General features: G+C 45.6%; 1 protein-coding gene across 2 annotated transcripts in view; it reads left to right on the top strand.

The window, feature by feature from the left end:
- The window catches only part of PPP1R37 (protein phosphatase 1 regulatory subunit 37), a 1,521,445-nt gene that overhangs the window by 617,871 nt on the left and 876,492 nt on the right, over window positions 1-27,082 (top strand). For both annotated transcript variants that reach the window (XM_044086439.1, XM_044086507.1), the window contains exon 6: window positions 5,374-5,524. In XM_044086439.1, coding sequence (XP_043942374.1) covers window positions 5,374-5,524 — 151 coding nt within the window. The remainder of the gene's footprint in view (window positions 1-5,373; window positions 5,525-27,082) is intronic.

The following is a 27,082-nucleotide window of genomic DNA, read 5'->3' as shown; positions in this document are numbered from 1 at the left end:
TTATCTGGAAGACTGCCCGATCCAAGCGGACAGCAAAGACATCCTACTACAGCATCTGGCATTTGTAACAAAGTTGCTAAGTTGCCTAGGGTACACCGTAAACAAAAAGAAATCAAAACTAATACCCTCACAAGAAATAATTTTTCTAGGTGCCAGCTTGAATACAACGGCCCAGATGGCTTACCTCACGCCAGACAAGCAAAAACAACTGGCTCAGTACTTCAAAAAGATGGCAAGTTCTACCCAGCTCACTGCAAGGAAATTCCTGCAGGCATTGAGTTACATGGCATCCTGTATTCAACTAATTGCATATGCAAAGCTGCATATGAGAAAACTACAATGGTACCTAAAAAGTGTATGGTCCCAACACAGACACAGCCTCGAAGCAAGTATAACTCTCATTCCCTGCCTTCAGAAAGAGTTTCTATGGTGGGCTCAAGCATGTCAAGCAAACAATGGCCTTCCTTTTGTCTCACCTCCAGCAAACCAAACCTTGACAACAGATTCATCAGACTACGTCTGGGGTGCACACATGGCAGGACAATGCATACAGGGCAAATGGTCTGCAAACCAAAGGCAACTACACATCAATCAAAAGGAGATGCTAGCTGTAAAAAATGCACTAACAGTCTTCAAGAACCTCTTGCATCCAGGACAACTTCTGATAAGGACAGACAACACCACAGTTATATGGTACATAAACAAGGAGGAACGCACTCCTACCCACTATGCAGACAGGCAATGGACTTGTGGAACACAGCATTAACTTACCAAGTACAACTCCAAGCACAATTCCTGCCAGGAAAGGAGAACATATTGGCAGACGAATTAAGCAGAAATTTGACAGACCCTCACGAGTGGAGACTACACCCACAAGTATTCTCAATGAAAACTCAAAGGTGGGGACCACCAGACATAGATCTGTTTGCCTCAACCAACAATTGCCAGCTACAAAAATTTTGCACAAGGACTTATCCCCTGGCCTGGAAAGTGGATGCCCTTTCATTCAGTTGGACAGCATTGTCAGTCTACGCCATCCCACCTCTGCTGACCCAGGTATTACTGAAAGCCAGATCAGAGAGACCACAGATGATCCTAATTGCTCCGGACTGGCCACGTCAACACTGGTACCCACTTCTACGAAACTTGTCTCGCAGCCCTCCATGGATCTTACCTCAATTCCCTCTGCTGTTAACTCAGCAAAACTCTCAGATCCTTCACAGTCAACTAAGGACCTTAAATCTAGCTGCATGGAAAATACCTTAAACTGTCAAACAACACTTCTCTCAAAGGACGTCCAGAATGTCATTTTGGAGGCCAGGAGGCCCAGCACCAGAAAAACTTACTCAGACAAATGGAAAAGATTTTGTGTATGGAGCCAGGCCAGAAGCCTAAATCCTGGCATCCCAAATATTCCGCTCATACTCCAATATCTAACTGAGATGCTACACAAAGGCCTTTCTTTCTCATCCGTAAAGATCCATGCTTCAGCCATTTCAGCTCAATATGATACGGTTCCTCCCATTTTCTCTCATCCTTTGCTAAGGCAGTTTCTCAGAGGGGCAAAAGATATAAGACCCCCCAGAAAACCACCAACTCCAACTTGGGATCTAAATTTTGTGCTGGAAAAGTTAACACTTCCTCCTTTCGAACCAGCCTCTTCAATACTTGTCATGGAAAATAGCCCTGCTGCTGGCTCTCACCTCAGCACACAGAGTCTCAGAACTGCAGGCACTTATGGCAGTGGAACCTTTCATCATTTTCCATCAGGACAGAGTATCTTTACACACCAACCCTTCCTTCATGCCAAAGGTAGTATCCAGTGTGGCTCTCAATCAGACCATACACTTGCCCACCTTTTATCCAAACCCACAGAATAAAGGAGAAAGACTCCTTCACTCTTTGGACATTCACAGACAGTTACGTTACTATTTGGACAAGACAAAGGCCTTCAGAAAATCTGACCAACTCCTTGTATCCTAATCACCAGGCTCAGAAGGAAAGGCTATTTCAAAACAGACCATCTCCAAATGGATAGCACATTACATCCGCTTTTGCTACTCACACCATGGGAAAGCAGTGCCTGCTAGTATTAGGTCTCACTCTACCAGGGCTACAGCAACCTCAGCAGCCTTCCTCTGAGGAGTCCCAACAAAGGACATTCTGGAGGCAGCTACCTGGAGTAAAGTGCATACCTTCACCAAGCATTACCACCTTCCTCTATACTCAAAATCCAGAGCTGGGTTTGCCACTGCAGTTCTGCAGAGCATTTTAGCTGCACCTAACCCAGTTTAGCTCCTACCACCCAACCATAGCTTTGGGACTCTACCCAAGTGTGATGACTGCAGCAGCATAGCACGATGAAAATACTACAGTTTTGTACCTACCATAACTGTAGATGTTCGAGTGGTTATGCTGCTGCAGTCCAGGTTACCCTCCCTCCATCCCCTCTACCTAACAAGTTTTTTCTTACACCTCCATGTACTTTGGGATGCATGTCTGTATGGTGTATTTGCTTACAACTAGTACTATTGTTTTTTCACTAAGGTATGTTTTGCAAGCTTCTTATTTTGCCTTCTTAGTTTGGGGCACCTGACATCTGGGGCAAGAAAAACTGAAGAAAATGGCGTCGGCTGCCTCTTTTATACCCCTGCCGCACTGACGTCAGGGAAGAAGCGATGACAACCGACACCGGACCAAGGCTTTGGAATTCAGGCCGACTTTGGGACCGCCTGATGGCAGGATAACCCAAGTGTGATGACTGCAGCAGCATAACCACTCGAACATCTACATTTATGGTAGGTACAAAACTGTACTTTATGCTGCTCCCATAGAGTCTTTATATCTTCCTGTTATGCACTTCATAACCATGTAATGATTATAAAATCTTATGTAGCGTCAGCAAGTGGAATAAATGGGTACCCTTGAGATGTACTGATGCTTCTCTAGGGTTCCACCACCACAAAAAAGGTTGAAAATCATTGTGTGCTGATAGAAATCAGAGGGGATGAGTTTAAGACGTAATGTGCATTTAGACGGTGTGGTTGCACTTTCGTACTTGCTGCCACTTTAAACCTGGCACCAGGAAGAATAAACAAAAGCCTTTTTTGAAATGCAAAACTGGCACAGTATGCTTTATCAAAAAACAGGTAATTAAGTTGCAGTGAGAGGTGCATTATGTTTAAGAAGTGGCATATTGTTTTCACCACTTAGGAGCAAGAAAACTGACCGCTATAAATTTTAAATTGTTAGTGGCCATACTGCTAAGTTTTTTAGTGCAGCTACCAAGCTTCTTACTGTGAAATGCTGAGGTTCATCTCCTGACAGGAGTGCAGACCACTTCTGTGAGAGGTAACACTTGTCTGTTCTGTAATTGGTATTTGCTGCATTGCATTTATCTAACAACATAAGGGCATAACTGGTCTGCCATTTTAGTGAATTTAACATTCTGATCCTCTCCATCCTTTGGTTCATTGGTACTTACTTGGCATGCAGTCCAGAAGACCATTGAGGAGCATAGCCCAATTCTCCCAATGGCCCCATTGCACTGCCTGGTTAAGTGACTAGCTCAGAGTCGCACAGTCTGCAAATGAAGGATGGAGGAATTAAACTCTGGACCACCAAAAGCAGCTCATAGCCTTAATCCTCATTAACTTGCAGAATTTCCTTCCCTTCCTTTTCCCCTCCTTCATACTTCTTCAGTCTTGTGTCTCCCTTAGGCAGCATTTTTACCAGTACAGGTAGTTATAGAAGAATCTCAGCTTTTAAAATCTTCAGGTTCGGGAAGAGATTAAAAGATGAGATCCTTCTGGTTTTAGAAAAGATGACTGTGCTTGTCAAAAATTAATTTTTTGTGGAGCACCTCTGCTTATCGAAATAAGTGCCACTACAAGGTCGTAATTAGAAGCTGCACAGTAGATCATTGAAGCTTTGTGAAAATTATCACCTTTCTGCAATGCATTCAACAAGTAGAATTTGGAACAGTGTGCTTTGTAACTGCAACCATGTTGCTGGATCTTTACTATCCAAATCAGGCATTTTATTTAATTGCTGGCCTCTTCAATGCTTGAACATGGACTGAATCTGGTCAGTATTTTTACACAACAGGTGTCTGCCAGCATCAGTGCAGACACCTCTGGAAATAGCTGTACTTGGATTAACATAGGTACTGCAGGTGATCTGATCTGTTTTGTGGTGTTATGGTCTATCCTTGTCATTTCAAAATGTATGATCTGACATTTGAAAGGATCTTTGGCAGACAGTTTTGCTGTGAGCATTATTTTAGACTCTTGAAGACTTTGCCAGAGATAAGGAGTAAAATCGAGATGCTAGCGTCGGCTTTGTTTCTCCTGTGGTTGGTCTCAGCCCAGGATGCCTTAACATTTCCTCTCTATCGCCCTTTTTGCATGTCAGAACAAAAATTGTCTTATGTCATCATAAAGATAGTTTGAATTTTTTTCTAGATGTACTAATGTAATATTATACTGCGGTGGTGGTGCTGTGGTAGCGTTGTCGCCTCACAGTAAGATGCTGTCCGGTTCGATTCTCAGCTAGAGCGTCTTCTGCGTGGAGACGAGCGTGAATGGACGTACCTTTGTTGAAGGTTGTGCGTCAGGGCTGGCAACTTGGTACGTAAAAAATCTACTGCCAATCATTAGCGGACCGGAGTTCCGCTGTGGCGACCCCTAACCGGGAAAAGCCGAAAGACACAACAACAACTAATGTAATATTTCGTATTAATGCATTATAAGTATCACAACAGTACATTAGTTAAATTAATTGATTTTTTTAGTCCTCACTGTATCTTATTTGAGATTGCATAGGGGATGGCTGGAGCTTTTCTTAGCTAGAACAGGGGGACTCGCACTTTGGGCAGTTTAGAGGATTACAGCTTTTACCTATCAGCATGTCTTTGGGATGAGGGAGGAAACTAATGACCCCTGAAAAACCTATGCAGTCACTGACAAGATTTACAAATTCTGCACAATAGTAGCTGCTTGGACAGAAACTGAATGGGATAGCAGAGTGCTGCAGTACTGTGCACATTAATACTTAATGTCACTCCTTGACAGTAGTTGAGAACAGTCTGCTGGTAGTACTGATGTTGTGGTGAATTTTGGTTCTGAGACTGTTGAGTTTCTTTAATGCAGTCATGTAAAAATGTAAGAAACAGAATACTTGTGAGTTTTCTGTTTCATTTAGCTTAAAGTTTTGATTAGCCATTGATGTTAAGTGTTTCCTAGCATGTAAAACTTTAAAAAACACTGAGATAATGTCATGTTCTCAAGATTTTCGTGAGCCTTTTTGATTTTAGTTGTGTAGTCTTTGTTGGCCTCTGAACTATTTAACTTGCTTCTGGTTTCTAATTTTTAGAGCAGCTGTCTTGAGTTCCTGGATGCCCGGAATACACCTTTGTTGGATCAGTCTGCTCCTTTTGTTGCCCGTGCTCTTCGCATCAGCAGTAGCCTGTCTGTGCTTCATCTAGAGAATACCAGTCTTTCTGGACGTCCACTTATGCTGCTAGGTATGAAGAGTTTTTAAATCTGTGACTAAAGTCTCATGAGTCATACTGAGCAGGTTTGACAGAGAAGCTATACTCCATTTGTAATCATCATTTAAGGGTGGTACTCAGGAAGAGGACCACCCACTAAATCCTCATTATTAAGAGGAAAGGCCCACAATCCCAGCATAGATTCCTGGTCCCAAAACACAAAAGCCTACAGCAACACAGAGTTTGACCAGAGACCCAAGTCATTTAATATAAATCAGAAATTAATACCCTGAGATTAGAAAATAAAAAAATATATAATGTGTATTATAAAATAATTACAACAAAATATTTTTTGCCAGAGCCCTTCAGTTTATGACAAGCTTGTTACTTACTGGTGAGGAGAGTTGGCTTGAATTGGTTAACTGCTTATAATGCATTTTGTACTTTTTATTTTTATAATGTTAAATGAGAATTCTCATTACATTTTGTGTTCTGTTTTGGCATTCACTGCTGTATATTGAGTTTGTTCACCAATTTAATATCAAACCATTATTTAGAAAAGATGGAAACAGAACGTTAAAGCTGGCAGACTGTACTTTAATTTTGATACAATTAATAAATTCAGAGTAAAGACAAACTTAACACATTTGCTGGGAGACTTGTATCAGATGCAGAGAAAAGGAAACAAAAACTGTGCTTAGAGAGTATGATAGACATAGACTGCGTGAGATAATTGTCGTCATGATTGCTAATCTGCTTTATGTTAAAACACATTAAATTTGTAATCTTTGATCTAAAGTAGTTAACTTCATTTGATCAGCAACCTGTGGGTTTCGGATCCGACTCGGATCCGAGCCGGCAGCATACCAAGCTAAAGATCTGAGCTCCAAGCTCCTCCCCCTTACCCATACTACCCTGCAACCTCCTTCCAATCCCCAGATCTCATTTGCCGCGGCTTTGCCAAGCACGGTATTCTTAGAGCTCCAGGCGAGTGTAGCTAATTCTTATATTTTTCTAAAAATATTTGGGTAGTCTAATTGTTAGCTGTGTGTGTGTAGTATATTTCTATATATTTAGATATTAGTTTTCTTCTTAACTAATCTATCCCCCTCTTTTCCTTGATAATCTATATCCCCTAGTAGGCCCTTTTTTTCCCTTTAGGTGTGCGTGTGTGTGAGGGTATGGCTGAAAGCCAGAAAACTACCTTTTCTAAGTGCACTGAGTGCGGCCATAAGCCAGCGGATGGTCAGACTCAGTGCGTTTTTTGCTTGGGGGTTCCCCACCTTTCCTCAGGCTGTCAGATCTGTGCAGCCTTTAACCCCCGGGCCTTGCGAGATAGGAAGAACAAGCTGATTCTGGCAGATCTTTACCCGCGGAGTCAGCTTCTTCTTCCTCTTCCTCCTCTGTAGCGACAGCCGCAGCTGCGGTTGCCCAACCATCTGGCCCTCCTCCCCTGTCTGGGACTCACCCTCCCACCTCATCTCAGGGAGAATGAGAGGCAAAAAAGGACAGAAGAGAGAGAAGGGAGAGAGAGAAAGAGCAAGAGAGAGAAGCCACAAACGGTGGGCCGAATTGAACCCCTCAGCCCCTCCTGCTAAGGTTCTCTCTTCTCCATTGAAGATTACCAAGCCTTCCTCCCCACGGCTCCATTCCCCACGCTTCTCTCCCGAGCCGGAGGAGGAGGCCCGACCATCTTCGAGGTCATCGCGTCGGCCCTCCCGGCTGGCTTCGGCGGCCTCTTCCAGATCTACTCGTAGTCAGATATGGACCGGATGATGCGTCACTTCTTGCAAACTCGGCTGCAGATGGGAGTGTTGCTGCCTCCCCCCCTTCCGGGGGGGGGGGGGGTTCAGCTCCACTGTTTGCCCCGATAGCTCCTTCTCTGATCCACTACTGGATTTCGGAGTCTTCGGATCCGAGGAACCTCGGAGTCAGGGAGTCGGCGCTGATGGTTATTGCTACCATGCCCTCGAGCTTATCGGATCCCTTTTTGGATCCAAGCTCTCTGTGCCGAGAGCCGGGCATCGGATCTGAGGGGGTGAGTGTGTCTTCGGCTCCTTTGCAGTCAGAGCACACCGTCCACTCAGGTCCGAGCACTTCGGCTCCGACACCGATCCCTTCGTCGGATCCGAGGGTTCCAGCCACCTGTCTTAGAGAGGCCGGTTTCCCATCAGCATTCGACATTGCGGAGAGGGTTCTGTCTAGAGGATCGAGACTCCTCACTCTTTCCTCAGGGTCCGCCCCTGCACCCTCGCAGCTCAGTTTGTCCTCCATCATCCAGTCCCAGGGACAGCCTGTGTCGTTAACGCCCCAGCCAGCTCCGCTGGAGAAACATGAATCCGTTGGTGAGCCCGCCTCGGACAGTCACCAGAGGAGATTCCTCACAAACACCTGTGCAAAAGGAAGCACTTGGACTCCCCTGAGTCCCTCACCGAGGATACCGATTTGGAGGAAGGGGAAGGTTCTCCCAGGTCACCCCCCCCGACGTCTCCTTCAGAGACATTATGGAAATGCTCCGCCAAAGTGTGTGTGTGTGTGTGGGGGGGTGGTCCACCCAAAAACCTTCCTCGGACGAGTTGGTATTCCTGGAGGCGTTTGACACAGGCCCATCTACCTCATGGGTGTCCCACCCCCCCGGCCGACCTGATCACCACCAGGGCGTGGAAGGAACCGGACACTGTAGAGCCGATCCCCAGAAGACGCAACAAGATTCTGAGCCCCCCTGCAGACAAAGCTTCGTGGAGCAAGGGTTCCCCTGTAGATGCCATGGTGGTGGCGGCCACCAAAAAGGAACTAGCTCAGGACAGTTCTTCAGTCCGTCCCCCTGACAAGGAGTCTCGGACAGTGGACCGTATTGGAAAGTGGATGTTTGCTTCAGCTACCTTCTCTATTAGGGCTCTGAATTACTTGGTCCATGTAATCAGACTGCAGTGGGACCTGGTTAAAGAGTACGCTGAGTCTCCCCCAGAGTCCATGTCGGCCGAGGATAAACGGACTTTCTCAGCTCGTATGGCCACTCTCAAATCAGTGTCTAATACGTCTATGCGGCTACTCTCCCAAGCCACGGAAGGAGCCGCTAGAGCTAGCGGGTCCAGTATCGCCTTAAGGCGTCATGCCTGGCTTCGGCTTTGCGATTTCTCTGAACCCTTCAAGGCATCCTTCGCGAATGCACCCTTTGATGGGTCTACCCTGTTCAGGAAGACTGTCCGCGAGATGCTGGTCCAGAGCGAGAAAGACTGGAAAACGCTGTCAGCTGTCGGAATCTGCTTCGCTACTCCTCAAAGGTCCTTCTCCAGGAACCAGCGAGGGCAGAAGAAGATGTGGTTCCGGAAATCTCAGCAGGCCCGGTACGCTCAGGACCCCTTCTCCCCCAGAGGCCGTGGGGGACAAGGTGGACACCAGCCCAGAGGCAGAGGGGGACCGAAGAACTTCGGGTCACTGGAACCTTTTTCCGACCGACCCGCACAGCAGCCCTGAAGGGTTGCCTGACTGCTCCTCTCTGGAGGCAGTCAGGGAGCATTTTTCGAGGCACCTGGCTCAATGGGAATCCATCACGACAGATCACTGGGTGCTTCAGATAATATCCAGAGGCTATTCAGTCCCCTTCATAAACAAGCCCCCTTACTCAAGACGCCTCCCAGATGTTCCACCTACTCAAAGGGAGGCCGCAGCTTTGGAAATAAAAAAGCTGTTAGAAAAAAGAGCCATCCAGCATGTGCCCCCAGACCAGTCCGGATTAGGCATTTACTCCAGGTTCTTTCTGGTGCCAAAAAAGACGGGTGACGTAAGGCCGATCCTCGACCTGTCCACAATGAACCTTTTCGTTGCCAAGGAGAAATTCCGGATGGTCACGCTTCAATCCATCCTGTCCCTCTTGCAGGAGGAGGACTTCGATGTGCTCCATAGACCTCAAGGATGCATACTACCATATTCTCATGGACAGACAGTCCAGGAGGTTTCTCCGCTTTCGGCTAGGGGGCCAGTCATTACCAGTTCAGGGTCCTACCCTTCGGTCTCACCACAGCCCCCAGGGTGTTCACCAAGGTCATGGCAGTTGTAGTGGCCCACCTGAGGCTCCAGGGCATACAGGTCTTCCCGTACCTAGACGACTGGTTCCTCACCGCCCCACCAGGCATCTACTCTCTCTAGCCAGGGACTTCTTCCTCCGTTTGTCATCCCAGGTGGGGATCATTATAAATGTGAAGAAGTCATTCCTCCAACCTGTTCAGGTTATAGACTTTATAGGGGCCAGGATAGATTCCCTTCAGGCCAAGACTTTCCTAACGCCAGACAGACTTCACAGCATGACCCTGCATGTACTAGCTCTTCTTCAGTCTCCTGCTCCCTCAGCAGAGTTAGTCCTGAGAGCTTTGGGATCCATGACGGTGGCGATCAATTTGCTCGTTTGCACATGAGGGTTCTACAGTGGACTTTGCAAGTCCAGTGGTCCATTCTACACCATCCACTAGACTTGCCGATGTCCCTCAGCAGGGTTTGCAGGAACTCCCTCATGTGGTGGCTCCAATCCCGAGCCCTTCGGGAAGGACTTCCTTTTGTTATGCCCCTACCCCAGGCCACAGTGACCACAGACGCCTCCTGCCTAGGGTGGGGGGGGGCATTGTGTGGGCAGGACTGTCCAAGGCACGTGGACTCAGACTGAGAACGTTCTGCATGTAAATGTACTGGAGATGAGAGCGCTCCTTTTAGCGTTGCAGGCCCTTCATGCCTTCCTTCCTCCAGGGACTATTGCGATCCAGTCAGACAATATGTCGGTGGTCTGGTATGTCAACAAACAGGGGGGAACCAGGTCTTACCCTTTACCGAGAAGCCATGAGAGTTTGGGAATGGGCGATCTCCACCAACCGCTTCCTGTTAGCAATGCACATTCCGGGTCGGTCCAACATTCTGGCAGACAAATGAGCATAACTATCCTCTCTCCTTACGAGTGGTCTCTGAATTCTTCCGTAGTGGAACAGATCTTCCTCAAGTGGGGTCAGCCTTGCTGCGATCTCTTCGCATCGCCTTCCAACGCGAAGTGCAGCGAGTTTTTCGCTCTAATTCCTCCTTTAGGGGAAACTCCCAGAGATGGTCTAGTCCATGCTTGGATGCCCTGTCTTCTTTATGTGTATCCACCACTTCTGCTGATGACAAAATTTTTGCAGAAAGCTCGTCGGTTGGGGAGCAAGATTATCCTCATAGCCCCATTCTGGCCTTGTCAAGTCTGGTTCCCCTGCCTATGGTCTCATCTCATAGCTCCTCTCTGGATATTGGATCCCATTCCGGATCTGATCTCTCATCCCTCGGGAATGGCCCCTCCGAACCTGGACAAGCTCAAGCTCTCAGCTTGGCTGATTCAGTTCCCTTAGTTGCCAGGACTCCCGGTATCTCTTCCCTAGTCAAGTCCATTCTGGTGGCGGCACATAAACCCTCTACCACGAAGATTTACAATAGTAAATGGAAACGTTTTTCCATTTGGGCTTCACGTAAGAACACCTATTCCAGCGGTTCTAGAATTCTTGTCTCATATTTTTCAGCAGATGCCAGCTCATCTACTGTAAAGGTTCAGCTGGCTGCTATTTCCCATTTCCATATTGGGGGCAACTTTGGATGTCCTTCAAGGATGCATCTGCAGTCATAACAAATGGGTTGTCCTGTCGTCAGGCAGCCCTTCGGTCGGCCGGATTCCAAAGTCTGGGTCCGGCCGCTGATGTCGCACTTCACCCGGCGTCATCTCTGCTGGTCTTCGGTATAAAGGCATCAGCCGGCGCCATTTTCCTCAGTCTTTCTTGCCGTGGCGCCAAGCAGAAGCTGTTCGCAAGTGCAGGTCGGTCAGATCCAGAGATTACTACTACCGAATACTACTTGAAGACTTCTAAAAGCTAAGTACCCGTTGGGGACTCTTTCTTGCCTCAGCCGATGTCAAAAAAAGTCAATAACTGTTTAACTTGTGGGAAACAAATACCTCATAATGATTTCCACTCTTACTGCCTGCCTTGCTTAGGCCCAGACCACGACGTAGCAGCCTGTTCGGCCTGTGCTTCCTTCAACCGACGAACGCTTAGGCGTCGGTCGGAGTTTGCTGAACAGTTTTTCGGCTCAGATTTTGCGTACATTATGCCGTCGGATCCTCCGACTACCCAAATTGTTAAAAACGCAAAGAAAAGACCGACACTCGTGGTCCGTGGTTTCGCCGAAACCACGGTTAAGCAAGCGAGTGTCTCGGTTTCGGCCGAAACCGAAAGCCGGTCAATCTTCAGCGAATCCATGACTACTACTGAGGCTCCTGCTACTTTAGTTGAATCGGCCTCAGAAGTTTTGCCTACTACTGTGGTTCCTAGTGATTTATCAGACACCATCCCTTTGGATGTCTCTACCCCAGCACGTGGTGCTGCTAGGCCTCCTGCAGCCATGTCTATTAAGGCCTTTGCCAGGGCCAAAGCAGCCAAAACTGTTAAATCAGTGCCTGTTAAGCCCCCTTCACACAGGCCCACTTCTAGTTCACAAATGCTTACTCTGGCAGAGGATTTAATATCCTTAATTAGAGGATCCCAATCACACCCAGACAGGGCCTCTCAGCCCCCAGAAAAGAGATCTAGGGCAGAGCCCCCCGAGCCAGTGTCCTCTGATGATTTTGCGGATGACTCAGACATTACAGACCAGCCAGAGGCTCCTTTTTCTACTTATGAAGATTCAGATGCTGAAGAATCCATTCCATCTGCCTCTCCACCAGAGGAATTTTCCTTTGGGGAAACCTTACATGCCATGAGAGAACAATTCCAATGGCAGGGACAAGATTTCTCAGATTCAAGAAAAAGGCTTAGGACATTTCTGCAAGGCCCTTAGCTATACCTCCAGTACTGCCTGTTGTGGATGATGCATTTAATGATGTTTGCACCGCTCCTGATACTTTACCTCCAGCCCCTGCCAAACCAGATAGATTTTACAGGGTGCCAGACACTCATCACCACCTATACAAGGCCCCACTTGCAGATCCTGAGACTATATCCCAGGGGCCTAAGGCAGTAGCCTCGACCTCAGCAAAAAACCCTATTCCTTCTGAAAGGGAATCCAGGTCCTTAGAGATGAGGAAAAAAAGTTTACACCTCTGCTACTCTCTCAGCTAGAGCTTTAAACTGTCAGTTTCATATGATCCAATACCAAGAGTTTATGCTTGATCAGTTAACTAAGAAGCTGTCCTCTGATGACTCCTTAGATAAGAAATATGTTTTAGAAATGGTAAATAACATCCAACAGGTTAGTAACCATTCTTTAAAATGTGGCTATGATGCACTGGAGGCTTCATTTAGATCAGCCATGACTGGCACAGTGATAAGAAGGCATGCATGGTTGAAAGAACAGGTCTTGCCGGATCATGTTAAAGCAAAGCTGTTAGATGCTCCTATGGATAAGACCAGTCTATTTGGTACACCTGCTCAGCAAGTAATGAAGAAAATGGAAGAGAAGGCAAAATCTGTACAAACAGTTAAGGATTTCTTACAGGTTCAGCCCCAAGGTTTAGCAGGAACTGGCCTGCCAAAAATTGGTCCTTTCCAGACTCCTCAAAATCTCAAAGAGGCAGGAATAGACGCTCTAGAGGCAGAAATCAATCCAGAGGAGGTGCCTACAGAGGACGACAGTGGCAAGGCAATAACCGAGGCACAGACACAACCACTGCCACTACAACAGGACAATCACAGTGACTTGGCTCTGACACCGCCTACCAGGGAGCAAATAGCAGCACCTTTAGGCGGAAAGTTAGCCATATTTTCAAAAAATTGGCACTATATCACAAAAGACAAGTGGATTTTGCAAACCAGGGCAAAGGATTGTACTCCAGACTCTTCCTAGTACCAAGGAAAGAGAAAAGTTGGAGACCTATTCTCGACCTGTCCGTCTTAAACACATACATCATTGTCCCAAAATTCAAAATGCTGACCCTACAGCAACTTCTTCCCATGCTGGGCAAGGAGTGTTGGCTGGTAACTCTAGATCTCAAGGAGGCATACCTGCACGTCCCCATACGACCAAATTGCAGAAGATACCTCAGATTTCTTGCAGGATCAGAGCATTATCAATTCTCAGCATTGCCCTTTGGCTTATCTACTGCGCCCAGAGTATTCACAAAATGCCTGGCATCAGTAATCGCTCACTGCAGGCTACAGGAATCCAAATTTATCCATACCTGGACGACTGCCTGTTACAAGCGGACAACAAAAGCAAGCTGACAACAGATTTACAGAGAGTCATTTGCTTACTACAAGCCCTGGGATACACAGTCAATTTACAAAGTCAAGACTGATACCATCCCAAACAAGAACATGCGTGGGTGCGGAATTGGACACAGTAAAACAAATGGCATGCCTAACGCCAGAAAAACGAAAAGAACTCCCTCTTTACTTCTTGGCATTAACAAAGCAGAACAAACTAACAGCAAGAAAAGTACTGCAGGCCTTGGGCTTCATGGCATCATGCATAATCTTGGTCCCACATGCCAGACTGCATATGAGAAAGCTACAGTGGTACCTAAAGAATTTATGGTCTCAACACAGGCACAGCTTAGAAACCGAAATCCCACTAATCCCATGCGAAACAGGAGTTCCTATGGTGGGCTCAAGCATGCCAGTCAAACCCAGGCTTACCCTTCCACAACTTTCAAGCAAGCCAAACCATCACAACAGACCTCAGACCTAGGCTGGGGGGTGCACATGTTGGACAAATGCATACAAGGATTGTGGACTCAAGACCAGCTGCACCTGCACATAAACCAAAAAGAAATGCTGGCAGTAAAACTAGCAATCCAGAAATTCAGACCATTCCTCAAAGAAGGCCATTTAATGATAAGGACAGACAACACCACAGTCATGTGGTACATCAACAAACAGGGAGGCACTCATTCATACCCACTATGCAGAATGACTCTGGACCTTTGGAATATGGCTCTGAGCTACAACATCCAGTTGCAGGCAATATTTGTGCCGGGAAAAGAAAACACCCTAGCAGACATGTTAAGCAGAACCACCTCGGATGCTCACGAATGGATGCTACACCCGGACATCTTCAAGGCCATCACAAAGAAATGGGGAATGCCACAAATAGACCTATTCGCATCCCCACTCAATCACCAGCTGAAAAAATTCTGCACAAGGACATACCACCCACTTGCATGGAAGGTGGACTCTCTATCCTTCAGTTGGAAAGGCCTGACAGCATATGCATTCCCACCTCTTCCTTTGATGCACAAGGTACTACTGAAAATCAGAGAGGAATGCCCAAGGATAATCCTGATAGCGCCGAATTGGCCAAGGTAACACTGGTATCCACTGCTAAGGAGCATGTCTCGGGGAGAATGTGGTCAATACCCTGATGCCTTTGATGTTAACTCAGAACAACTACAACATCATGCACCCAAACCTAAAAACCTTGCAACTGACTGCCTGGAACATCACATAGCAGCATCTAACCCAGACCTATCCCAAAGGGTTAAAGACATTATCCTTGAAGCACGCAGACCTTCAACCAGAAGGAACTATGCAGGAAAATGGAAAAGGTTTGTCATTTGGAGTGCTGAAAGAGGAAAAGATGTGTCGAACATAGATATTGCTAACATCCTGGAGTACTTGGCAGAGCTTCTACATACAGGCCTGTCCTATTCCTCCATCAAGATACATGCATCAGCTATTTCAGCAGAATACAGCTTCGATCCACCTGTCTTTTCGCATCCTCTACTCAGGCAGTTCCTCAGAGGGATCAAGAATGTAAAACCTCCTAGGAAACCACCATTACCAGCATGAGACTTGAACTTTGTGCTAGAAAAATTAACACTCCCTCCATTTGAACCAGCAGCAACAGCAGATCTTCAACACCTATCATGGAAAACTGCTTTCCTACTGGCAATAACTTCAGCAAGGAGGGTTTCGGAACTACAGGCCTTAATGGCAGTACAACCCTTCCTAATCTTCCATCAAGATAGGGTGTCCATGAGAACTAATCCTACATTTATGCCTAAGGTGGTATCCAGAGTGCCTTTAAACCAGGCAATCCACCTACCTACCTTCTTTCCCAACCCACAGAACAGGGGGGAAAGACTGCTGCACACCTTGGATGTACATAGACAGTTACGCTACTACCTGGACAGAACCAAAGGTAACAGAAAAAACTGACCAGCTTTTAGTAGCCTTTGCAACAGGAAGGGAAGGAAAAGCAATTTCCAAACAGACAATCTCTAAATGGATAGGAAATTGCATAAGATTCTGTTACTCCTACCATAGAAAACCAATTCCACAGAACATAAGACCTCATTCTACAAGGGCAACAGCCACTACCACAGCTTTCTTCACGGTGGCAACCAAGGACATTATTGAGGCGGCTACTTGGACCTCCGTGCATACATTTGCCAAGCATTATAATCTACCTCTATACTCTAGATCCCGAGCAGGGTTTGCCACTGCTGTACTGCAAGGGATCCTAACTACACCATAATTTTTCTTCCTCCACCCCTAGTTTGGCTATGGTATTCTACCCATTTAGTTATGACTGCAGATGCATCCTTGAAGGACATAGTACAGTTTTGTACCTACCATAAATGTAGATGTCCGAACAGGATAGCATCTGCAGTCAGGATTACCCACCCTCCTTCCCTCTGTGGTACTCCTAGGGTATTTACCCTCCTAATAGCTAGCTAGGAGTCTCTTATGGTGTATTTGTTTGTATATATGTACATACATGCTTATTTTTTGTGTTTGCCTTCTACTTTTTTGGAAACATTGGCATTTATCCAAAATTTAGCTTTCCAAGAGGGCAACTGGCATCTGGGGCAAGAAACACTGAGGAAAATGGCGTCGGCTGATGCCTTTATACCCGAAGACCAGCAGAGATGACGTCGGGTGAAGTGCGACATCAGCCGAAGCCGGACCCAGACTTTGGAATCCGGCCGACCGAAGGGCTGCCTGACGACAGGACAACCCATTTGTTATGACTGCAGATGCTATCCTGTTTGGACATCTACATTTATGGTAGGTACAAAACTGTACTTTCTCTCGCTGCTACCAGAATTTGTAAGGCCTTTCTAAAAGGTACCTTTCTTTTGAGATCCCCTATTAGAAATTCATCCCCACTGTGGGACCCGACCTTGGTTTGTACTGGAGTTGCGATCCAGTCAGACAATATGTCGGTGGTCTGGTATGTCAACAAACAGGGGGGAACCAGGTCTTACCCTTTACCGAGAAGCCATGAGAGTTTGGGAATGGGCGATCTCCACCAACCGCTTCCTGTTAGCAATGCACATTCCGGGTCGGTCCAACATTCTGGCAGACAAATTGAGCATAACTATCCTCTCTCCTTACGAGTGGTCTCTGAATTCTTCCGTAGTGGAACAGATCTTCCTCAAGTGGGGTCAGCCTTGCTGCGATCTCTTCGCATCGCCTACCAACGCGAAGTGCAGCGAGTTTTTCGCTCTAATTCCTCCTTTAGGGGAAGCTCCCAGAGATGGTCTAGTCCATGCTTGGACGCCCTGTCTTCTTTATGCGTATCCACCACTTCTGCTGATGACAAAATTTTTGCAGAAAGCTCGTCGGTTGGGGAGCAAGATTATCCTCATAGCCCCATTCTGGCCTCGTCAAGTCTGGTTCCCCTGCCTATGGTCTCATCTCATAGCTCCTCTCTGGATATTGGATCCCATTCCGGATCTGATCTCTCATCCCTCGGGAATGGCCCCTCCGAACCTGGACAAGCTCAAGCTCTCAGCTTGGCTGATTCAGTTCCCTTAGTTGTCAGGACTCCCGGTATCTCTTCCCTAGTCAAGTCCATTCTGGTGGCGGCACATAAACCCTCTACCACGAAGATTTACAATAGTAAATGGAAACGTTTTTCCATTTGGGCTTCACGTAAGAACACCTATTCCAGCGGTTCTAGAATTCTTGTCTCATATTTTTCAGCAGATGCCAGCTCATCTACTGTAAGGGTTCAGCTGGCTGCTATTTCCCATTTCCATATTGGGGACAACTTTGGTTCTCTCGCTGCTACCAGAATTTGTAAGGCCTTTCTAAAAGGTACCTTTCTTTTGAGATCCCCTATTAGAAATTCATCCCCACTGTGGGACCCGACCTTGGTTCTTCAGGCGTTAAGTCGTGCCTCCGTTCGAACCTGCAGCTTCAATTGATCTGAAGTTCTTGTCATGGAAGACTGCTTTTTTTGGTAGCCATTACCTCAGCCAAGGAGAGTGTCGGAGCTTCAGGCTGTTTCTATCCAAACCTCCATACCTTGTATTTCATAAGGACAGGGTATCTCTCAGGACTAATCCCTCCTTTCTTCCCAAAGTTGCTTCCAAGACGAATATTAATCAATCCATTAATTTGCCGGTATTTTTCCCTAATTACCAGAACAAAGGGGAGTATAAACTTCATTTACTGGATGTTCACGGACAGTTACATTTTTATTTACACAGGACAGCTGTCTTTCGTAGATCTGACCAACTTTTCGTCTCTTTTGCAAAACCTTTTCTAGGGAAACCAGTTTCTAAATTGACTCTTGCCAGGTGGATTTTGAGTTGTATCCTCTTAGCATATAGAGAATCTGACTTGCCAGAACGAATGGGAGTTCATGCTCATTCTACGCGTTCTATGGCAACGTCTGCTGCATTCTGGTCTAGAGTTTCCCTGGATGACATTTGTTCAGCATCTACCTGGGTGTCCTCTCACACCTTTATTTCTCATTATAAACAAGATTTGGTGTTTAGAGGAAGGGCTGCTTTTGGCTTTGAGTGCTCCGGAATATTCTTCCTTGAGGGCCTCCCAAGATTTCGGGTAGCTGGGGACTCTGTCCCTCGGGTTGCTGATCAAATGAAGTTAACTACTTCAGATAAAGAAGTTATGTACTCACCATAACATTCCATCTGAGTAGGTAACTTCATTTGTCAGCAACCGTCCCTCCCTCCTTCCCCCTAACCTGGATGGCTATTTAGCTGAGCTTGAGGTTTGGATGCTCGAGTTTTGTTTTGTCTTTGAGTCAGGTTTCTCAGGTTGGTTGTTTGTTATTTTGTGCAGGTGGCAAATGCGATCTGAGGATTGGAAGGAGGTTGCAGGGTAGTATGGGTAAGGGGGAGTAGCTTGGAGCTCGGATCTTTAGCTTGGTATGCTGCTGGCTCGGATCCGAAACCCACAGGTTGCTGACAAATGAAGTTACCTACTCAGATGGAACGTTATGGTAAGTACATAACTTCTTTTTTTTCCATATGTGCATCTACTTGTATTTTAAATGTTTCCAGTGAGTCTGTACTTTTAGGCATCATTCTTTGATTTCCCCTTATAGTGTTGATTTTATTTGTCAGTTATAGTAGTAAAGCTACAGTTCTTTTCAAAGTTGCATTTGAAACAGCCTAGTTTCTAAACTTCTACAGAACGTAATTTTCTAGTACTGTTGAAATGCAATATTCCATTTCTTTTCAAGTCATTTACAAGACATGATGATTGTCTTTAGCCTTATGAAATCACACAGTATATGATGGTGTCTAGAAGACATTGGTCTGTTCCCTTCCAGAAGAGCGAGACCTGATGTCGCATGTCCAAGCACTTGTAAAATTAAACTGCAAGTCAAAACAGTGAATTAAATTTGCTGATACACCTGTAAAGCATTTCCGCAGGAAGTTATACCCCTCATATCCCTACTACCTATGTATAGTAACTCCAAGGTTACTGTACCATAGGATAGTGTAAATATTCCAAGATGCTACAGTCTCAAACTTGGTCTATATTTCCACTGTTTGCACTTAAACTCGATTGCTATTCTGAAGTTTCTGGACTTTCAGCAGACCCCCATATTGGTCATATGTGGTTCCATTCACTGACTCTTGAATTTCCTTTAACATTTTTCTGCTGCAAAGAATTACAGGTTGTTTTATTTATTTATTTATTTATTTTTTAGTTTCCCAGGGTATTGCTGCATTTTGTGCACAAGTAAGGATTTGAATACGTAGGTAAGGAAGGTAAGTCATCATCTGGATTGAACATTGAGGTCATGCTTTCATCGTGTGTTTACCAGGACTGTCATCACCACTGACATTGGTCTTTTTATCACATTTTCCAGTATTCTTCCTGTTCCTTAAGTCACTATAAAGGGCAAATTTCCTTTTTGCTTTTTTTTTTTTCCTGTATACTAGAATAATCTAAACAAGTTAGCTCCTGTGAAGTGTTTGCTGTTTTTCCAAATTTGATAAATTGTTTCAAAGTTCACTGGTTGACTAATTCATGTAGATGGTAATCATTGTGATCACTGCTGCCTTAGCTGTATGAGTTGTATTCTGCATAGGACATGACAGACAGACAGCTTCCAAAGCTTCAGGGCACACTCGTATGCATTCAATCAGTCAGTCAGCTTGAGCTGAGTTGACTAAAAAGATGGGCTTGACAGGTTTGGACACCAAGCCCTTCAGAGCTTTCCTGCCACTGAAGAGTACATTACTCTGAGGCTTTTGAGGATTAACAGCCTGCTTATGCTGTACCTTTGCTGGGCAGATAACTTCCCTTTGGGGAAAATACCTTCTATATTAAAAAATATTTATTTAATAACATTTTCTTGTTCAGGAAAATTATTTTAAAGCTAGGAGTTTGTGCTTTAACAGACTGTGACAAGACTGTGTTGGACATTTAAATGAGAGAGCTCTTTTTTTTTCTTGTCAGTTTTTATGGAGAAATTGTTTATTTTACTTTTTTTTTTTTGGGGGGGGGGGGGGAGTGCTTTAATGTACTTTTCTGTGTTTTTATGTGAAAGAGACCTGACTTTTAAAAAAAATTACGTTTTACTATCCTTTCCCTAGGAAAGAAGCACCATTTTCAACTTGACCATGAAACAAACTGTCGGTCCTGTTGGTCTGTCTTCCAGCCACAAAAAGTAGTAGTTAAGCAAATAACGTTTGCCACCACAGCAGGCTAGCAGTTTGCCTCAGCTGCAAGTGAGTGATTCTGCTGTGGCTATTAGTTGTACCTCAAACCACTCATCTTTTCCTCTAGATGCCTGTGGTGTTATGCCTGCAGTCATTATGGACCAGGGGTTAGTCACATCCTCTGTGGTTGTTGGAGTCCCCTCTTGGTCTTGAGAGAGGGAACAGGAAGGACTTCCATGTTTTGTCAGAATGCTGTGCCAATCTATGGAGAAGCTGCTGCCGCTACCATTAATAACACTGCTAGCCCCATTTTTCCTGTCAAAAAGAAACAGAAAACAAAACATGCATATACTCCTTAATTTTTCTTAAGACAGGAGTAGTTTACTGAGTCTGGCTCAAGGTTTACTTCAGGCTATTTATCCTTCTTATAAAGTAGTGTGTGCTGAGATAAAAACGGATAGCTCCTTTCCTGAAGAGATTCAAGATCCTGAATCTCAACAGGAAGATGAAGTGACAGGCACAGGGTTTTCTTCTCAGATTTCTGATTCAGACTCAAGGGATAGCTTATTTTCTGCATCTGTGACTGTTTCTCTTTCTCTGAGACTATTTCTACAATATACCAGTGTTTTCTGTGGGAGAACACTGAGGTTTCTCAGTCCCTCGGAAAATACTATGAGCTGTTACAGAAGGAATTTTCAGAACCTCTACCCATTCCTCCAGTTCTCTCGGCTTTGGAAGTTGTATGTGTGTCACTGCCTGCAGTTTTCTTGGTAGTCAGCCATCTGCCTCTAAAAAAAGCAGAAAGGATGTATAAAGTTCCTCAGTCTTTTAAGTTCTTCCCAAACCTGACCCAGCAGATGTAGCTTTAGTTAATCCTACTACTGCTAAATATGTAGTTAATTCCAATCCTACTCTTTCTGATAAGGCTGGGAAGATTATTGATAAGCATTTTTCAGAAATTTTGAATGTCAGGCTCATATGTTATTTTGTTCTGACTAATTGTGAAAGTATGAGGAGCGTTTTATTTATTTAACATTTTGTTTACTGGGAAAGTCCGACTCGGAACAAATCCAATTTTCCGTGGCGGCCCGGGGAGAAACGCTCCAAACGTGTGTCTTTGAAATGTGGGAGGAAACTGACATAAATGCAGGGATGATGTGCAGACTCCACACAGAAGGCATTCCAGCTGAGAATCGAACCGGAGAACCTCTTGCTGTGAGGCAACAACGGTACCACTGCACCACTGGCGCCATCTGCTCTGCTGTCTGCAGTTTCTTCTTTTGAAGAAAAATCCACTTTAAATAGTTTAGTTACGTCTGTTGTACAAGTCCACTACTCATTATTTACAGTGTGTGTATTACTCTATACTTCTTCCAGGGCTATGGCCACTGGTACTGTTTTGAGGAGGTTTGCCTGGATGTGTTTTCAGAACATTCCAATGAGACTTTAAATTCTTCTTTGGATAGAGATTTAGTTTTTAGCCCCTCTGCTGCAAAGGTGATCAAAAAGAGTGATGAAAAGGATAAGTTGATACAAGGAGTCTTTCAAGATTGTTCAGCCCTCCTTTTCCAAACTTTCTGAGGGATTCACTAACCCCTCATCCAGTTTTTGGCTAAAAATAGTATAAACAGTTTCAACAAAATGGAAGTACATAAATGGCAGGGGTGTCCAAAAAGAACTCTGGAATCTCCAAAAACCAAGGACAGTCAAATGAGTCAGAATGACTATTTGAGGAACCCTGTCCTTGTCCGACACTGGCAACCCCTTTTCCCTACCCGAAACTCTGAATTTCCATTTTTCTCTTTGGTAGTAGATGGATGATGTCCTTCATGGATGCATCTGCAGTCATAACAACTGGGTTGTCCTGTCGTCAGGCAGCCCTTCAGTCGGCCGGATTCCAAAGTCCGGGTCCGGCTTCGGCTGATGTCGCACTTCACCCGACGTCATCTCTGTTGGTCTTCGGGTATAAAAGCATCAGCCGACGCCATTTTCCCCAGTCTTTCTTGCCTTGTGGCGCCCGAAGCAGAAGCTTGTTCGCAAGTGCCGGTCGGTCGGATCCAGAGATTACTTCTACCGAATACTACTTCGAAGACTTCTAAAGCTAAGTACCCCGTTGGGGACTCTTTCTTGCCTCAGCCGATGTCAGAAAAAGTTAATAATTGTTTAACCTGTGGGAAACAAATACCTCATAAAGATTTCCACTCTTATTGTCTGCCTTGTTTAGGCCCAGCCCACGACGTAGCTGCCTGTTCGGCCTGTGCTTCCTTCAACCGAGCGCTTAGGCCGGTCGGAGTTTGCTGAACAGTTTTTGGTTCTGATTTTGCGTACATTATGCCGTCGGATCCTCCGACTACCCAATCTACCAAAAGCAAAGATAAAGACCGACACTCGCGGTCGCGGTTTCGGCGAAACCATGGTTAAGCAAACATGAGTGTCTCGGTTTTGGCGAAACCGAGAAAACTGATCAAAGTACAGCTGAATCTATCTCTACAACTGAGGCCCCTGCTACCACCCTTGAATCGGCCTCAGAAATTTTATCCACTACAGTTGTTGCCACTGACTTATCAGACACCATTCCCTTGGATGTCTCTACCCCAGCACGTGGTGCTGCTAGGCCTCCAGCAACCATGTCCATTAAGGCCTTCGCCAGGGCTAAAGCAGCCAAGACTACTAAAACAGTGCCTGTTAAACCCCCTACTACCAGGCCCTCCTCTAGTTCTCAAATGCTTACTCTGGCAGAAGATTTAATTTCATTAATTAGAGGATCTCAATCTCACCCAGACAGGGCCTCTCAGCCCCCAGAGAAGAGACCTAGGGCAGAGCCCCTGAGCCAGTGTCCTCTGATGATTCTGCCGATGAATCAGACATAACTGACCAGCCAGAGGCTCCTTTCTCCAATTTTGAAGACTCTGATGCTGAAGAATCCATTCCAGCTGCTTCCCCCCCAGAAGAATTCTCCTTTGGGGAAACCTTACATGCCATGCGAGCAGTTCCAATGGCAGCAACAGGATTTTTCAGACTCCAGAAAAAGACTTAGGACCTTTCTGCACCTTCCACAGCACAGGCCCCTAGCTATACCTCCTGTTCTTTCTGTGGTGAATGATGCTTTCAATGATGTCTGCTCCGCCAGATTCTTTACCTCCAGCCCCTGCCAAACCAGACAGATTTTACAGGGTGCCAGACACTCATCACCACCTGTACAAGGCCCCACTTGCAGACCCCGAAACTATATCCCAGGGTCCCAAGGCAGTAGCCGCGACCATAGCTAAAACCCTATTCCTTCTGAAAGGGAAGCAAGGTCATTAGACAGATGGGGCAAAAAGGTCTACACTTCAGCTACTCTCTCAGCTAGAGCTTTAAACTGTCAGTTTCACATGATACAATACCAAGAGTTTATGCTTGATCAGTTAACTAAAAAGCTAACCACTGATGAATCTCTTGATAAGAAATATGTATTAGAAATGGTAAATAACATACAACAGGTTAGTAACCATTCCTTAAAATGTGGCTATGATGCACTGGAGGCTTCATTTAGATCAGCCATGACTGGCACAGTGATAAGAAGGCATGCTTGGCTAAAGGAGCAAGCTTTACCGGATCATGTTAAAGCTAAGCTGCTAGATGCTCCTATGGATAAGACAAGTTTGTTTGGTACACCTGCCCAGCAGGTTATGAAGAAAATGGAAGAAAAGGCAAAATCTGTTCAAACGGTTAAAGATTTCTTGCAGGTTCAACCCCCCAGGTTTAGCAGGAACTGGCCTGCCAAAAATTGGTCCTTTCCTGACTCCACAAGATCTCAAAGGGGCAGGAATAGACGTTCCAGAGGCAGAAACCAATCCAGAGGAGGTGCCTACAGAGGACGACAGTGGCAAGGTAACAACAGAGGCACAGACACCACCTCTGCCACTACATCAACACAGCCACAGTGACTTAACCATAAATCCGCCTACCAGGGAACAAATAGCAGCTCCTCTAGGCGGAAAGTTAACCTTATTTTCAAAGAACTGGCACTATATAACAAAAGACAAGTGGATTTTACAAACCATAGATCAAGGTTACCGGTTCCACTTCCACACTTTACCGGTCAAAAGAGGAATGCCAAATCTACCTCCAAATCAAAACCAGAGGCTCTACAACAGATAATGCAGTTAGCAAAAATGAGAGCTGTGGAAAGAGTGCCAACAGCAGAGCAAGGAAAGGGGTTCTACTCCAGATTATTCCTAGTTCCAAGAAAGGAAAAAGTTGGAGACCAATTCTGGACCTGTCCACCTTAAATACTTACATCATTGTCCCAAAATTCAAAATGCTGACCCTACAGCAACTTCTTCCCATGTTGGGCAAGGAGTGCTGGCTGGTAACTCTAGATCTCAAGGAGGCATACCTGCACGTCCCCATTCGACCAATCTGCAGAAGATACCTCAGATTTCTTGCAGGATCAGAGCACTATCAATTCTCAGCATTGCCCTTTGGCTTATCTACTGCCCAGAGTATTCACAAAATGCCTGGCATCAGTAATCGCTCATTGCAGACTACAGGAATTCAAATTTACCCATACCTGGACGACTGCCTGCTACAAGGGGACAACAAAAGCAAGCTGACAACAGATTTACAAAGGGTCATTTACTTGCTACAAGCACTGGGATACACAGTCAATTTACAAAAGTCAAGGCTGATACCATCCCAAACAAGGACATTCTTGGGGGCGGAATTGGACACAGTAAAACAAATGGCATTCCTAACTACAGAAAAACAAAAGAACTCCCTCTTTACTTCTTGGCACTAACAAAACTGAACAAGTTAACAGCAAGAAAAGTACTGCAGGCCTTGGGCTTCATGGCATCATGCATAATCTTGGTCCCACTTGCCAGACTACATATGAGAAAACTACAGTGGTACCTAAAGAATTTATGGTCCCAACACAGACACAGCCTAGAAACAGAAATCCCACTAATTCCATGCTTAAAACAGGAGTTCCTATGGTGGGCTCAGGCATGCCAGTCAAACCCAGGGCTACCCTTTCGCAGATGTCAAGCAAGCCAGACCATCACAACAGACGCTTCAGACCTAGGATGGGGGCACACATGCTGGACAAATGTGCAAGGATTGTGGACACAGGATCAACTTCACCTGCACATCAACCTAAAAGAAATGCTGGCAGTAAAACTGGCAATCCAAAAGTTCAGACCATTTCTCAAAGAGGGCCAGTTGATGATAAGGACAGACAACACCACAGTCATGTGGTACATCAACAAACAGGGAGGCACTCATTCATACCCTCTATGCAGAATGACTTTGGAGCTGTGGACCCTGGCACTCAGCTACAACATCCAGTTACAGGCAATATTTGTACCAGGAAAGGAGAATACTCTAGCAGACATATTAAGCAGAACCACATCGGATGCCCACGAATGGAAGCTGCACCGGACATCTTCAAGACCATCTCAAAGAAATGGGGAATGCCACAGATAGACCTATTCGCATCACCTCTCAATCACCAGCTCAAAAATTCTGCACAAGGACATTCCACCCACTAGCATGGAAAGTGGATTCGCTCTCCTTCAGCTGGAAAGGCCTAACAGCATATGCATTCCCACCTCTTCCCTTGATACACAAGGTATTACTAAAAATCAAGGAAGAACGCCCAAGGATAATCCTGATAGCTCCAAACTGGCCAAGACAACACTGGTACCCACTGCTGAGGAGCATGTCTCGAACAATATGTGGCCAATACCCTGATGCCTTTGATGTTAACTCAGAACAACTACAACATCATGCATCCAAACCTAAAACGTTGCAACTGACTGCATGGAACATCACATAGCAGCAGCTAATCCAGAACTTTCCCAAAGAGTTAAAGACATTATTCTTGAAGCACAGACCTTCAACAAGAAGAAACTATGCTGGAAAATGGAAGAGGTTTGTCAGTTGGAGTACTGAAAGAGGAAAAGATGTGTCAAACGTAGATATGCCTAACATTCTGGAGTATCTGGCCGAACTTCTTCATTCAGGCCTGTCCTACTCCTCCATCAAGATACATGCATCAGCTATTTCAGCAGAATACAGCTTTGATCCACCTGTTTTTTCGCACCCTTTGCTCAGGCAGTTCCTCAGAGGAATCAAGAATGTAAAACCTCCAAGGAAACCACCTTTACCAGCTTGGGACTTAAACTTTGTGCTAGAAAAGTTGACACTATCACCCTTTGAACCAGCAGCAACAGCAGACCTACAACACCTGTCATGGAAAACTGCTTTCCTACTGGCAATTACTTCAGCAAGGAGGGATGTTCTTCGTTCCACATTGCTGCAGTCCTTACTATTGGGTAGTCCGCTGTCCAGTCGGCCCGAATACCAGAGTATATGGCTGACGTCGGTCAGGGCGCGTTAGACTGACGTCAGTACGTCAGGGTACTAATGCGCATGACCGACGTCATATCCTCAGTCTTTTTTGCCGCATGGTCCGATGCAGAAGCAGTTTTGCGAGTGCAGGTTGGCGTTCTGAAATATTTCCGAAACCGGAGTTTCAGACCGAATCAGAGTTGGCTAAGTACCCCGTTGGGGAACATTTTGTTTTTTTTCTTGCCTCAGTATTTAACCGGATGTCAGAAAAAGTGAATAACTGTATTTCTTGTGGGAAACAGATACCTCATAGGGATTACCATACCTTGTGTATACCTTGTTTAGGGCCTGAGCACGACGTTGTTGGATGCCGCTCTTGT

This window comes from Protopterus annectens, chromosome 1.part0 (genome assembly GCF_019279795.1).
Source record: "Protopterus annectens isolate FY-2018-M chromosome 1.part0, PAN1.0, whole genome shotgun sequence".
Lineage (NCBI taxonomy): Eukaryota > Metazoa > Chordata > Ceratodontiformes > Protopteridae > Protopterus > Protopterus annectens.
This window is presented reverse-complemented; position numbering and strand designations above follow the sequence as displayed.